Below are 12818 nucleotides of genomic sequence, written 5' to 3' on the forward strand. Positions count from 1 at the left end.
TATATATAGATATATAAAACATGTAACACAAATGCATGAATTATTTTAGAACTAACTTAAGGATTAAGTTAGTGAGGGTGAAATGTTGTTTTATATATTTACAGTCTTTAACTGCTCTGGATGAATTAATAAAAACTGTTGTTCAGGGTTAATCATGTCTGTTTGGGTTTTTTTCTATCATAATGACTCATCTGTAATCTTGGCTGCTCCTCTCAGCAGTCCTGTGCCACCCTGCAGGGTGAAAAAGGCGGGAAAGCCCTCAGTCGCCATTTCAGTCTTTGCTTCCACAAAATGGCCGATACTGTGCAGAGAAAACAAATTAAAAATAAAGGTGAATAAAAGATTATCTCATCGGTTTGTGGCTCGTATTTCATTAGTTTATTAGAAGTAGCTTGGATAAAATGTTCAGTCCTCGTTCAGCAGTTGCATGTTTAATGAAAATAAAAGTTTGTTTCTGAATGTGCGTTTGTGCTGCATGGTGTTTTGTCTAACCAGTTCTGCACCATTCCGCTGCACCACACAGCCGGGCTGGAAAGTCCCGTCTCTTCTCTCTTTCACTTTCTTTATCTTCTTATTGTGTAATCATCGACTGCCTAACTCAGCCAAACCACCGGCACACCTTAAGTCTTGTGAGTGAAACAATCAGGCTCTGACTTTTTATGACTTTTACACCGATTTTTTTATGATATTTGCTGTGGGAAAATTCTGGACGTACCTCATTTAGAGGAACTATGTCAGACATTGAAAGAAAAAGTTGTTTTTATTATAATAAGCACATTGGCCTGGAGAGCATGCAGATCTGAGCCTGTTGTTTCATTTAAACTGTAAAATAATCATTCTTTTAAACTTTTAGGACATTATATTGTTAGGACAGAAAATATGTTTTATTCTTCAGACAAAAATGTGGAACAGAGCACTCTGACTTGAGGGAAACATCCATTTGATTATATCTAAATGTAAATGCTAATCACTATGTTTATTAGTGAGTGAAGAATTCATTAAATTTTTTACTGTTATATGCTTGAAAAAAGAGTATTTCTGATGCACAGAATGTCATTATATAAAACACAGATAGACTTAATGTTTGCTTCTAAAGTCTGCATTCATATTTAATTTCTGTTTGATTTTATAGCTATCAACTTTTTAACGTGGCTCTTTGAAAAAACACCAACTTTTTTTTAAGTAATTTCAGAAATGATCACTGCAGGTAGACTGTGTCTTTGATTTACTTGTTTTAATGCATGAATTTTCTTTTACCTGCTTTTCCATTCAGTGTCACGGCGCAGCTGGTACCTCTCCAGCTGTCACTGTGAACCTGGATGAGCCACAAGTCCACCACAGAGCTGCTTCTCTAGCTGAAACATAAAAATAAGAAAACAGACCTTATAATTAGGACAGATGTGCAACACAGTAAATGTGAACTTTTTTATTATTTTGTATATTTAGTCTTATTCTGTATTTTGCTATGCTAAAATAAATAAAGGTAACATAAGTTTGTTCATTTGTCTTATCAATAAAATCAGGCCTTGGTAACAAGTTTTAATGTAAAATACCTCCACAGAGTCTCTGAAAATCTGCAGTTTTAACAAGCATGAAAGAGTGTTAAACCCTGCTGAATCATCTCAAATTATTTTGATAAATTAGCTTCTCTGTAACATAATATGTGTTTCTTTTTGTCTTTCTAAATCGAAAGTAATGAAAGGAACTGATGCAACACCAAGCTCAACAGAAATGACACCAATGTAGCAGATTTCTACTCCTCAGCTACTTTTATTTGACTGTTTGACCCACTGGAGATAATAGTAGAGACAAATAACCTAAATAATTAATATGGAGCTGACTCGGTTATATTGTGGATCTTTTCTGGGGGTAATATTAACTACATTTCTTTTATTTGTGGTGTTTTGTTTGGTTTTATAAGTCGGTAAACTCCCACAGTTGTTTTGTGAATCCCCTAAAGTCCCCAGAGGAGTGTGAGGATTATAACTTTTACTGCAGCAAAGCTCAGTAAGATTACAGATGATAAACGTTTCCTTATTTGGGCTAATAAAAAAAAACACCCAATCAAACACAAGGACCAGATCAGTTGAGTAAAGTACCTGCCTATAAACAAAACAAAAAAAACAAGTGTTAAAACAGAAAGTAATCCTCTGACAGTCCTCTCTAACAGAGTCAGAGCGCCCCGCTCGGTTGTTTTTGGCACTTTTTACCAAAACACCATGTGATTTCTTGGAAAAAGTAACCGAAAGGCAAAGTTAGGTGATTCTCAGAAGTGAAGTGAATGTGTTGCTCTTGGCTGACATCTAGTGAGAGAAACAATAAAGATGTTTGGTTCTGGTGGAGGGGTGGTTTTAGGTTTCTGTTCTTTTAGATCCAGGCTTGGTGTACTGGAGGATGATGCATCAAGAAACCACAAGCATTGATGTGCACAGAAACGACAATCACAAGGCTGCACGCGTGCAACCAAAACTATCAAAACTGACACTTCAACTTCTCCAAAGCAATATTATGAAATATTATCAGTGTCAAACCACACGACTTTAGATCAGAATATTTCAGCCAAAGCTATCAGGCAGGTTTGTGGGATTAAAGTTATAAAACACAAAGTCACTGCTTGGCCTCATAAAATTAACACTAAAGGCTCAGCTGTGTTCTCAGAATGTCAGGGGTTAAAGAATGTGATGAATGTCATCTAAAACAAACCAAACAGATAGATGAAGAATATAAACAAGACCAACAGCACTCCCAGAGCTCCTGTTTGGCATCTCACCATAACCACGTGATTTCCTGTAAACCCTCAGCCTGGTGAATCAGCAGCTGGAGATCAGACTGTTTCGGTTTGATCCAAAGACATCAGTGATAGAACACGAGTGCCCCCAAGTGGGATTAAATAATAACTTGAAGAAATAATGAGCTGGTTCTGAAAACTAACATGAGAAGACAGCAGTGTTGTTCACATGTTTGGAGAAAATGATTTGTTGAGTTTTATTTGTTTAAAGTGCAGTTTCATTTTGTAAATAACTTTGATGTTCTGTAAATCATTTAACCAGCAGTGACATGATAGTAAACAGGAAGGTCATCTTCCAGTAAAATGTCTACTGGTTTGAATTCCAGCTGAGGTCTTCCTGGACTGTGTTCTGCCTGTGAGGCTTTTATCAGGTTATTCTGGTTTCCTCCTACACTTTAAAGATGTAGCTGGTCACTCTAAAAGATCCAGTGGTTTAAACGTGAGTGTTTTAATTTATCTTTAAAGAATTTAAACAGGACCAGGAACCCATCTGTCATTTTGTTACTGGAGTGGTGCTCCTTAATGACCTAAATACCAAAACAAATGAATCAGTTGTACTGAATATGAAGAGGTTGTGCAGTGGTTAAAGCTACTGCCTCATAAAAAGAAAGCCAATGTGTTTGTCTGTGGAGTTTACATGTTCTCCCAAACACTTTAGCTTCTTTACTAAAACATGCTTGTTGTTATTTAGTTACTATAAATTGACACTAGGTGTGGGTATAGTGTTTGTTTCATTTGTAGCACAGCTCTCACACAATGACCACTGGAGATAAGTAGTTTAAAAAAATCAGACAAATGAATTCATGTGATGGTCAATGGCAGGGGTCTGCAGTGTTTACAATCAAAAAAGCCATTTCTGCTCCTTGTCTCACTAATGAAATGTGCCTAGAGCTGCAAAATAAGCTACAACTGTGATCAACTGGTGGTCTGTGGGCCTTTTCAAAGTCTTTTCTGAAACTTTTATGGCCAGTGGAGGTGACATTATAAAACTAAAAAAATATATTGTCAATTGTATTATTTATTATTATTTTTACACTTCAGGACAAAAAAATAAAATAAAAATAAAATAAAACACATTCATGCACAAGAAAAATACTGTGTATAGTGTATACCAAATTTCATTAAAACTAGTACAACCAAACTATTCAGACATATTTTATTTCAAATTCTTCTTATTATGAAGTCTTAAAGGAGTTTAAAAATAACCCTGATTGATTTGAGAGAAAGATCACATAAAGAAGTTGGATTATTTAGCTAGCAGGCTAGCATGAGCAAATCATCATGTTTTACTTTTTGTATTAATGATCACATACGTATTTGCCTACAATTTATTTCTGATGTGAGTATAAAAACAAATCAAATCATTCTGTTATGTTTGTTCACATTTTCAAAGAGCCATAGACCAGAGCCGCAGGTTGCAGACACCTGGTCTATGGAATAATTTTTAATGTTCAAAAGTAAATGTGTTCATGTCAGACTTTAACCAACAACGTTGAGTTCAAACTAAGGAAGCTTTTTGCAGTTTTGTTTTTATTATGAATAATAATCATAAAAAATATTATGTAAAAAATGCAGCAGCTTCAAGTAAAAATATACAAAAATTATTTTAAGTTGTTATTAAACAATAACCTGTCTTTTGTTTACTTGATCTGGATACCTGTACAATATCATAATGTGTCAGAATTAATTTTAGGCAGTTCACCGCAGTTGCCATTTAGATGGCGCTTTAACACGTGTTTATTAGAGACTTAGATAACTTTAGTTCTACACATAAAAGAAGTGAACCTAAATGGACACTAGATGGCGCTGTAACTGCACGTGGAGCCTGGAACTAAACTAAAACTGGTCTGAAATAGAAACTGAAAACTAATATATTTCTGAATATTCTTTAGTTATTTGCAGACTTTTAGATGATTAATAAAATATAATTGTGTTTTTTTACATGGTGAGCTGTTCTTCTGGTTAATTAAAAGTGAGCCCAGTGGCAAATATCATCTTTTTAAAAATAAAATGTTATATTTTGAAAACCAGAATCCAATACTAGCTTTAAACAGTGTAATTCATGCTCAGAGGTCATATTTTCCAATATTTTAACCCAGTTTTGTGAAAAAAATAGCCTATATCGCCATAAATAGACACTGCCTGAGATGAAAGAAGGCGATACTGAAAGTCACTCACTCGTGTTCTGGACCTTCTTTGTTCTGTTCAGAACCAGGAGGAGGTTGGATCATCCCAGCAGATCAACAGGTGAGAGGCAGAGAGGAAAGGTCCAGCCTGGACGGGTCACCAGTCCATCTAGAAACTATTAAAAATAACTATAGATTATTATTCTTTCTAGACTTAAAAGAAAATAGTTCAGCATTTATCTGATGAGTGTAACTTATTAAAAACATGAAAGCAGAAATGTAAACAAGACTTAAAACAATTCAGTTCTCTGTGATTCTGTAGTTTGATCATTTGTCCCATCAACTACAAGAATACGTTTATCACATAAAAAACTTTTAAAAATCCTCAACAATTTCTAACATTCTTGAATGTGATTGATGAGCACACCACGGAATAAATAGTAAAAAATGGAAACCATCACTGACTTGAACTAATGTTTGAATGAAAACACAAACATAGATCTTTTTCTCATTTCTTTAACAGTAAATTTTTTCTTTTATGTTAGTTTTTATATATGTTGACATGAAACTGAAACAGTTTGGCTACAGCCTGAGTCACGTATACAAATGTGTTATTTGATAAAAACATCTTGATTTTAATTTCCTTCTTTCCTGATTTTTATTCCTGTCCAAGTTTGTGGCATGGAGAGATTTTGTCAACAACAAATTAAAACAAGTCCGATTAAAACAGGATAATCTTGACTGAAAGACCAGGCAACAGGTTTTTTTTTTCTCTTTGAAACTCCACGCAGGTACTGTGGGAGAAAACTCAGACTCATTCAGATGGAAATTAGACACTTCCAGTTTCTGTTTGAGTGTTTGAGAGTCTAATTCTGCACGACTGCTTGATAAACAAGACATGATGACTTTTACAGCACATATTCATGAATTATCACTAAGGCAAATATATAATATAATCAATTAAAATGTCCTCTTGATGATAATTTGAAATGTTGCATTTCTTATTGACATACCTGCAGGAAATACAATGATAATGAAAGAAGAAAATTACTGTAAAATGTAGCTTTTTGTCAGACCATGTGTTTTAGAGACAAGCTTTCAAAAAGCTCACAGTAAAAATATATTTATATAGAATTTAACAAATATTTGAGTATCTGTGTTGACTTTAATGAGGTGGATTTTAGTGACTTCCTGTAGATAATGTGATGTTTAAAGAGAAAACAGAACAAAATGATGAACAGGAACTTCAGCTGTCCTCCTGTGTCCACGCAGCTGCAAACAGCTGCTGTTAAAGGAACTGTTGTTGCTAAGGAAGACTTTCCACATCCTTCATGATAAAATAAACTGAATAAAGCAGCGTTAACTGACTTATACAAACATGAAAATATCAATCGGTCACAAATTATTAACTTTACTGCAGTTTGAATGTGACAAATCTGGAGTCGTCAGATTTAAACCTGTGAGTCAGGACTGAAGAGCTGTGAAGGAAAAAACTTCCTTTAACCTCATGTGATGCAGTGATTCAGACACCGAGAAAAACAAAGAGAGAGAGAGAGAGAGAGAGAGAGAGAGAGAGAGAGAGAGCTGTTGATGAGTCACAGGAGGCTGATTCTGATGTAATCCTCCAGCTCTGATTGCTCAATTTACAACAAATTACTGTTATTCTCTATAAAATCCATGTAACAATATTAGATAAACCATTACTTTTTAATTGATTACCACATTTTGATACCAGTGTCAGAGTTTTATTCTTAACAGTTGAATCTTCAATACATCTTTACATTTGCTAATATGTTAAGTTTAGAGTCTAAAAAGTTTAATTAGTCTTTTTTAAATAGTTAATAATTTATGTCACAAATATTCAGTCTTTTCTTGTGAAAATTTAGAATATCCACAGTTTTACTTTCTGTAAAAGCAAAGTATCAAATATCCAGATTATCAACCATAAATGACACCACTTTCACTTTTTAGACATCCTATGTTTCATTTTCAGAATGAACAATCTCACAGCTGCAATAACAGTTTAAATTACTGACTTGGCTCTCTGGAGCTCAGAGCTTTCTGAGGAAAAACACTCAACCCACAAAACTGGACAAAACACTGAATAATATGATGCACACTGAGCAACTCAAAACCCAGTTATACTGAACTCAGTTATACTAAACAGGACACTGTTCAAAACAGTTTGATCCTTTTTTTTTGGAAAAATATATATTAAATTAAAATTATGATTCAGATTCTGAGCTTAGTATTCCTAGAAGTATTTATCTGAGCAGGAGAATTTATTAGTAAACACGCAGGTTATTGCATGGTTGAAACTATAGTTAGATGTATAGAGGTGTAAATTAATTTAAAGGTTTATTTTTGTTGTACAAAGTTTTCTGTCGTCTCTGAGTAAATAGAAAACAAAATATGAAAGAGTCAGAATACATTATTATGACATAATATTTATAACAGAAAACAAAACCAAGAATCATTTTCAAAGTATGATTAATAGCTGATTCTACCTGTTTTAATTGCAACTCTCACTCCCTTTTTATGATTGCTATTTTTATACTTTTACCACATGTATTTTTTGTTTTTTTATCTTCACAAAGTGGCTTTAATAAAACATATATTATCATTTAATCAGTAAAAACTGTTCAACGACTGTTTTCGGGCGATGAAAGTTGTTTTTAGTGACAGACAAATAGAAAAGACCTGCCTGTGGTGTCTGCAGCATCAGATCTGACTCACTGCTGTGTGCGCTCCTCGATGTGCGCATGCGCGGCATTTATGTTGCAACACGCGACAGTTTGACGGCCGTCTTCATCTTCATCTTCATCTGGAGAAAATATTTGTGATAGGATTTAAGAAAACAGATGCGTGAGCAGAGATGGATTGTCATTAGAGACGCAACGAAGCTAAAAACAAAACAGGAAATCAGCGAAATAGAAATGATTTTCGTCACGTGATCAAAGCTGACCAATCGGATCGAGCCAAGTGCCACGGAAAAGTACGATCATTGTTCGGATATTTTGCCAACTTTGTCTACAAATCTGAGGAAAATACTTTGTAAATCTAGCAGGATGTGGACGTAGAAGCGCTGTTTTGTGTAAAAGACTCGGCTGTGGACGCGTTTGATGTCGGATTTGAAGAACTGCCACGTGTTCGAGTATGATGATTTGTTTTTTTATCACATGACTCCCCTCCCCCACCCCACCCGGCCGGGGAGTGGGGGGGAAGAAGGAGGACATGTTGGAGGGGAAATGTGTTGGCTAAAAAGTATCCAACTGGAAGACAAAGAAGATTTTTTTTGGAAGAAAGGTTTCGCTCTTTTTTTTGGATTTACCACTCGACACTTTTTTTTCTTTTTAATTCAGATTTTTTTTAATTTAAGTAGACACTTTTTAATTTTATCTTTTTTTCTTTTTAAACTTTAATTTCAGGATTAATGCAGTTTTATTTGTTTTTATTAGTAAAGTATCTTAATTAGTGATATTTAAATAGGTATATTGATAAAAAGCGGTATTTTGATGTTTGAGTGACATTGAGGGAAGTCTGTAACCTTGGTGTGGGGGATGGGTGATTAGATAACCAGTGTTTGTTTGTTAAATTTGTTTAAATTATTTAGTTTTAAAGGCCAAATATTTATATTTTGTTACTGAGTAATAACTGCTATAGTCCATCTTATAGTTATTCATTTGTAGGATAGATTTAAAACTTAATAATGTTTATTTTAAATTTAGATACAAGTTGTTTACTCTTACTGACTGCATGTTTAATAGTATTATTGTGTTTTTAATTAGTTAAATATTACGTTTAATAGTGTTATTGTTTTTTAAATTAGTTTAATATTTATTACAGGTTCAGGTCAGGAAAGTTGCTGTGTCATTCTGTGGATTGTTGCTGATTATCTGATGTTTTGAGTTGATTTCACTGTTTTTTTTCTACAGTGGATCACAAAGACTAAAGCTTTAAATTTAGACTGGGAACATTTTTATCCACAACACCCCTGTAATAACTGGGCCTCAAACAGGCCTGGTTTTATGGCAGTGTTTTTAAAACAAGTGTTTTTTTTGCTGAACTCAATAGGTTTGTTAATCAATCGCGTTTTTAATAATTTAATGACGTTTTTGTTGCGTTTCTTGTTCAACTGTTCATTTCGTGACTTATTTGATAACATCATTTGTTTGAATGCTCAAAGATGGCGACGAGCAGAATGTTCGAGAAGAAAAAGATGAGTTCATGTGGGTGAGGCTCGTTTCAGGGGGCGCTCGTGACCAAGCCGGAGGACCAATAGGACGCTTGGTATTCATGCTAGGATCGCAAGTTACTACGGTCTGAGCCAATCCTCGTCCTCCCAGTGCACACGTTGACGTAATATAATATGATAAAGAACAGGGTGGGCCCGAACCGTTCGGTTTCAGTGAAGGATTATACTCGGCAGCCAGTGACAGGCCGCGCGGAGGTAACACTGGGTTGGTTGAACCAATGATGATGTGCAGTTTTCTTGACTGGCGGGGGAGAATGCGAATGGGTTGGCCGAAAAGATTGTTTCCGGAGTTTCAGGATCTAGTGGGCGTGGCCAGCTTGACAGACATCTTGAGCAGCGAATGAAAAAATGAGGGGCGGAGAATGTCTGGGGCGGGTTACCCAATGAGGTGGCTGGTGGTTTATAAAAGGCCGGGTGTATCCACTCCGTCGCCATTTCAACGAGGTTGAGCACAGGACTGCGTCGTGGCGGGTCGCGGAGAAAACTGACGACCAGAGACGGATCCTGGTTTTGAGTCTTTCCAAAAACAGAATCCTGATCCATCCTGATGGATATGGCTGTCAACCCGCCACTTGACAGGTATCTACCGGTAAAATTGACTCTCACCTTACTATCGAAGGAGTTATTTTTTTATATTTACATTTTTTTCTTTTTATTGATACTCGTATCCTACGTGTGCTGTTAGAGCGATAGGAGGTGAGAGATGGACTCTGAATAATTTACCGGAATAAACCAAACGGGCAGAGCATTAAAATAAAGAACAATTTGTAGAGAAATTACATTTTTCTCCTGTTAGGGAAACGTTACGCTGGCGCCATCTTCGGCTCTTCAGCCCCTGGCCGCACTCTCCCGCTGCTCGGCGGTTGCTGTTAGCATCGCTAGCATTAGCATCACAGGCTAAAGCCTTGTTTTGGACCGATGCTGGCGTTTGATGATTATTGGAATAAGGTTGATTGAAGCGTTTCTAAAGTGTATTGTTAAATTAATGTCGCTCAGACTTTTAAATTAAACGTTAATGTTTGACCCTGGATTTAACTCTTGTTTAGCCCACGGTTAGCCGAGTATGTGTCGCTTTAGTGCAGCGGAGGACGGCAGTCCGTCTCTACGCTGTCGCCGGTTTGTTGTGGTAGCCATGTGGCGGTCAGGGGTTGGTGTTTGTGCCAAGTCATGTATCAATAGACAGCTGTCACTCTTTTCAGGACATCATTTAATCAAATTTCATGATGACAAGCAAAATATTAAAATCAGTGTAAATATAAACTCTTTAATCCTGAAGGTCTGTTTATGTTTCAGACGGTTGTCTGGTTACCAGGCTCAATGTCACTCAATAACTTGACTTGATAACTAATTTGTACTCATTTTGAGCTGTTTATTTTTAATACAAAGGGACATTTCTTTTCTCTACAAAAATATTTTAGTTTTGTTGTTTTTTTTATGTAAATGATTACTTTGCTTTTTGTAAATAAAGTATTCTAATTGTCAAATGAGTTTCCATAAGTTGTATCATTTAAGATTTAAAAGTTTAAACACATTATGGGTTATAGTTTGTATTTTGTGTACAAGCTAATTAATTTTTTTTTACCAACTGAGGATTTTTTTAACGGAGAGTTTGAAGGTATTAAAGGTATGAAGTAATAGGTAAACATTGGATGTGTTCATGAAGAGCTTACAGCAGATGACCCAAGATGCCAAGATCAACTGAGTGCACAGGAGGACCCTCACATCCAGCAGTCAACTTGAGTTGAACTAAAGTTGTTTACCTTGCAGTTCCAAACAAATAATGAAAGCAACGTTTGTCGAAACAATGCGTTAATAAGTAAATAAACATTTGATTAACTTGTTGCAGAAAGGAGCTTAGTGTTGCCATTTGCAGATAAGTTTTAAAAGTATATTACTCCCAAAAACCTGGTTATAACTATTCAATAACAAATCACTTAAAGGCGCTGCCTATATGTTATGTCATATCAGGTGTAAAATATACAGTACAGTCATAACTGTACAGCTGCAGCACTAGCTCCGCCCACAGTTCAGAGATTGTGGGGGAAGCTTGAGTTGGTGTAAAAAGCTGGGATAAAGAGGTAGAGAAAAGGAAGTGGTAATCTTATCTGTCAGAAAAATATTACAGGTTTAGGATTGCACTGTCTGGCATTAAAATAATTTTTAGGTGTATTTTTTTCTCTGGTAAATGTGGTTGTGCTCTGAACTGCACATTTGTGCGACGACAAGGTCATACTTTAAAAGTTATTGTTGCTTATAAGGACTATTGATAAAAATCTAGGATACTGCATCATTTTTTTTATTATGGTTGGACTTTTTTCTTTTTTAAAATAACCTGACAAACTTCAGTTTTATTTTTTTATGTTAAAATTTTCAGAAAGCTCTGAGCTCATTGGCTCTTTGCTTCTTGTTCTCTGCAGCTCTTACTCTATGCTTGATGCTGGTTATACTGGGTTCACGATGGACCAGAACTCCGGCGCAGCTGGAAAACGCATCAGGAAACCTTCACTGCTCTATGAGGGCTTTGAGAGTCCTGGGATGCCCCCCATCAGTCAGCTGATGCCCTCAGGACCCCCGCAGCCTGCAGTGAAGGACCCCAATCGACAGGGGAGGATGACCAACCAGCTCCAGTTCCTACAGAAAGTTGTGCTGAAGTCTCTGTGGAGGCACCAATTCGCCTGGCCGTTCCACGAACCTGTCGATGCCGTCAAGCTCAACCTGCCTGTGAGTCTAAAGAAATCTGTTTAATGCTTAATTAAAACGTCTCGTTCTAAAATCTTCTGTCCTCTGCAGGACTATCATAAGATCATAAAGACTCCGATGGACTTGGGCAGCATTAAGAAGAGATTAGAAAATAATTATTACCGCAGTGCTAATGAGTGCATGCAGGACTTCAACACCATGTTTACAAACTGCTACATTTACAACAAGGTGAGGCTGCTGCTGCTGTTGTTAGGGGTATTGTTGTCAACATTTTATTGTTGTCAATGTGTTGTCTAAATTATTTAAATCTGCAGCCAACAGATGACATCGTCCTCATGGCTCAGTCTCTGGAGAAGGCCTTCCTGCAGAAAGTAGCTCAGATGCCCCAGGATGAGTTAGAACTGCCTCCTCCTCCGCCTCGCAGCAAATCATCCAAATCCAGTAAAAAGAGCAGAATGATGGCAGGTGAGTGAGTTATAGTTATAAACACTATGGTTTGTTGTGAGTACTTATTTATTTATTTATGTATGTATGTATGTTTGTAGCACTTTAGGATTCTTCAACATAAAGTTCCCTATAAATCAAATGTACTATCATTACTTATCTTTTATTTCTTTTAGTTTCAGGAGGAATAACGACAGCTCATCAGGTTCAAGCCGTCTCCCAGTCTGCGTACTCTCCTCCCACCCCAGAAACACCCGACTCCATCCTCTCCACCCCCCCACAGACCATCCTGGCCAAGAGCCTGACCCCCACGTTTCCTTCTGAACACATGGCTGCCATCACCAGCATGCCCCACACGCAGCCCACCGCCAAGGTGAAGCAGAGTTTAATGTTTGTGACGAGTCGTTTCAGAGTTTAATGTTTGTGACGAGTCGTTTCAGAGTTTAATGTTTGTGACGAGTCGTTTCAGAGTTTAATGTTTGTGACGAGTCGTTTCAGAGTTTAA

At 36.4% G+C, this 12818-nt stretch overlaps 1 protein-coding gene and 1 long non-coding RNA gene across 2 annotated transcripts in view; one reads left to right on the forward strand and one right to left on the reverse strand.

Annotated features, from left to right (window-relative positions):
* Nucleotides 1–21: 21 nt before the first annotated feature.
* LOC106519577 (uncharacterized) lies at nucleotides 22–8978 on the reverse strand. Its single transcript, XR_001310461.1, has 4 exons — nucleotides 7651–8978; nucleotides 4967–5090; nucleotides 1258–1355; nucleotides 22–301 (listed from the first exon to the last, which is right to left on the reverse strand). It is a non-coding gene; the product is annotated as an uncharacterized LOC106519577 (long non-coding RNA).
* brd2a (bromodomain containing 2a) overlaps nucleotides 8975–12818 on the forward strand; it is a gene marked incomplete at its 5' end in the record, with an annotated part of 10407 nt that continues 6563 nt past the window's right edge. The window contains 5 exon segments of the mRNA XM_014011296.1: nucleotides 8975–9748; nucleotides 11587–11890; nucleotides 11960–12097; nucleotides 12184–12334; nucleotides 12490–12686. Coding sequence (XP_013866750.1) covers nucleotides 9717–9748; nucleotides 11587–11890; nucleotides 11960–12097; nucleotides 12184–12334; nucleotides 12490–12686 — 822 coding nt within the window.

Source organism: Austrofundulus limnaeus, unplaced genomic scaffold (assembly GCF_001266775.1).
Source record: "Austrofundulus limnaeus strain Quisiro unplaced genomic scaffold, Austrofundulus_limnaeus-1.0 Scaffold79, whole genome shotgun sequence".
NCBI lineage: Eukaryota > Metazoa > Chordata > Actinopteri > Cyprinodontiformes > Rivulidae > Austrofundulus > Austrofundulus limnaeus.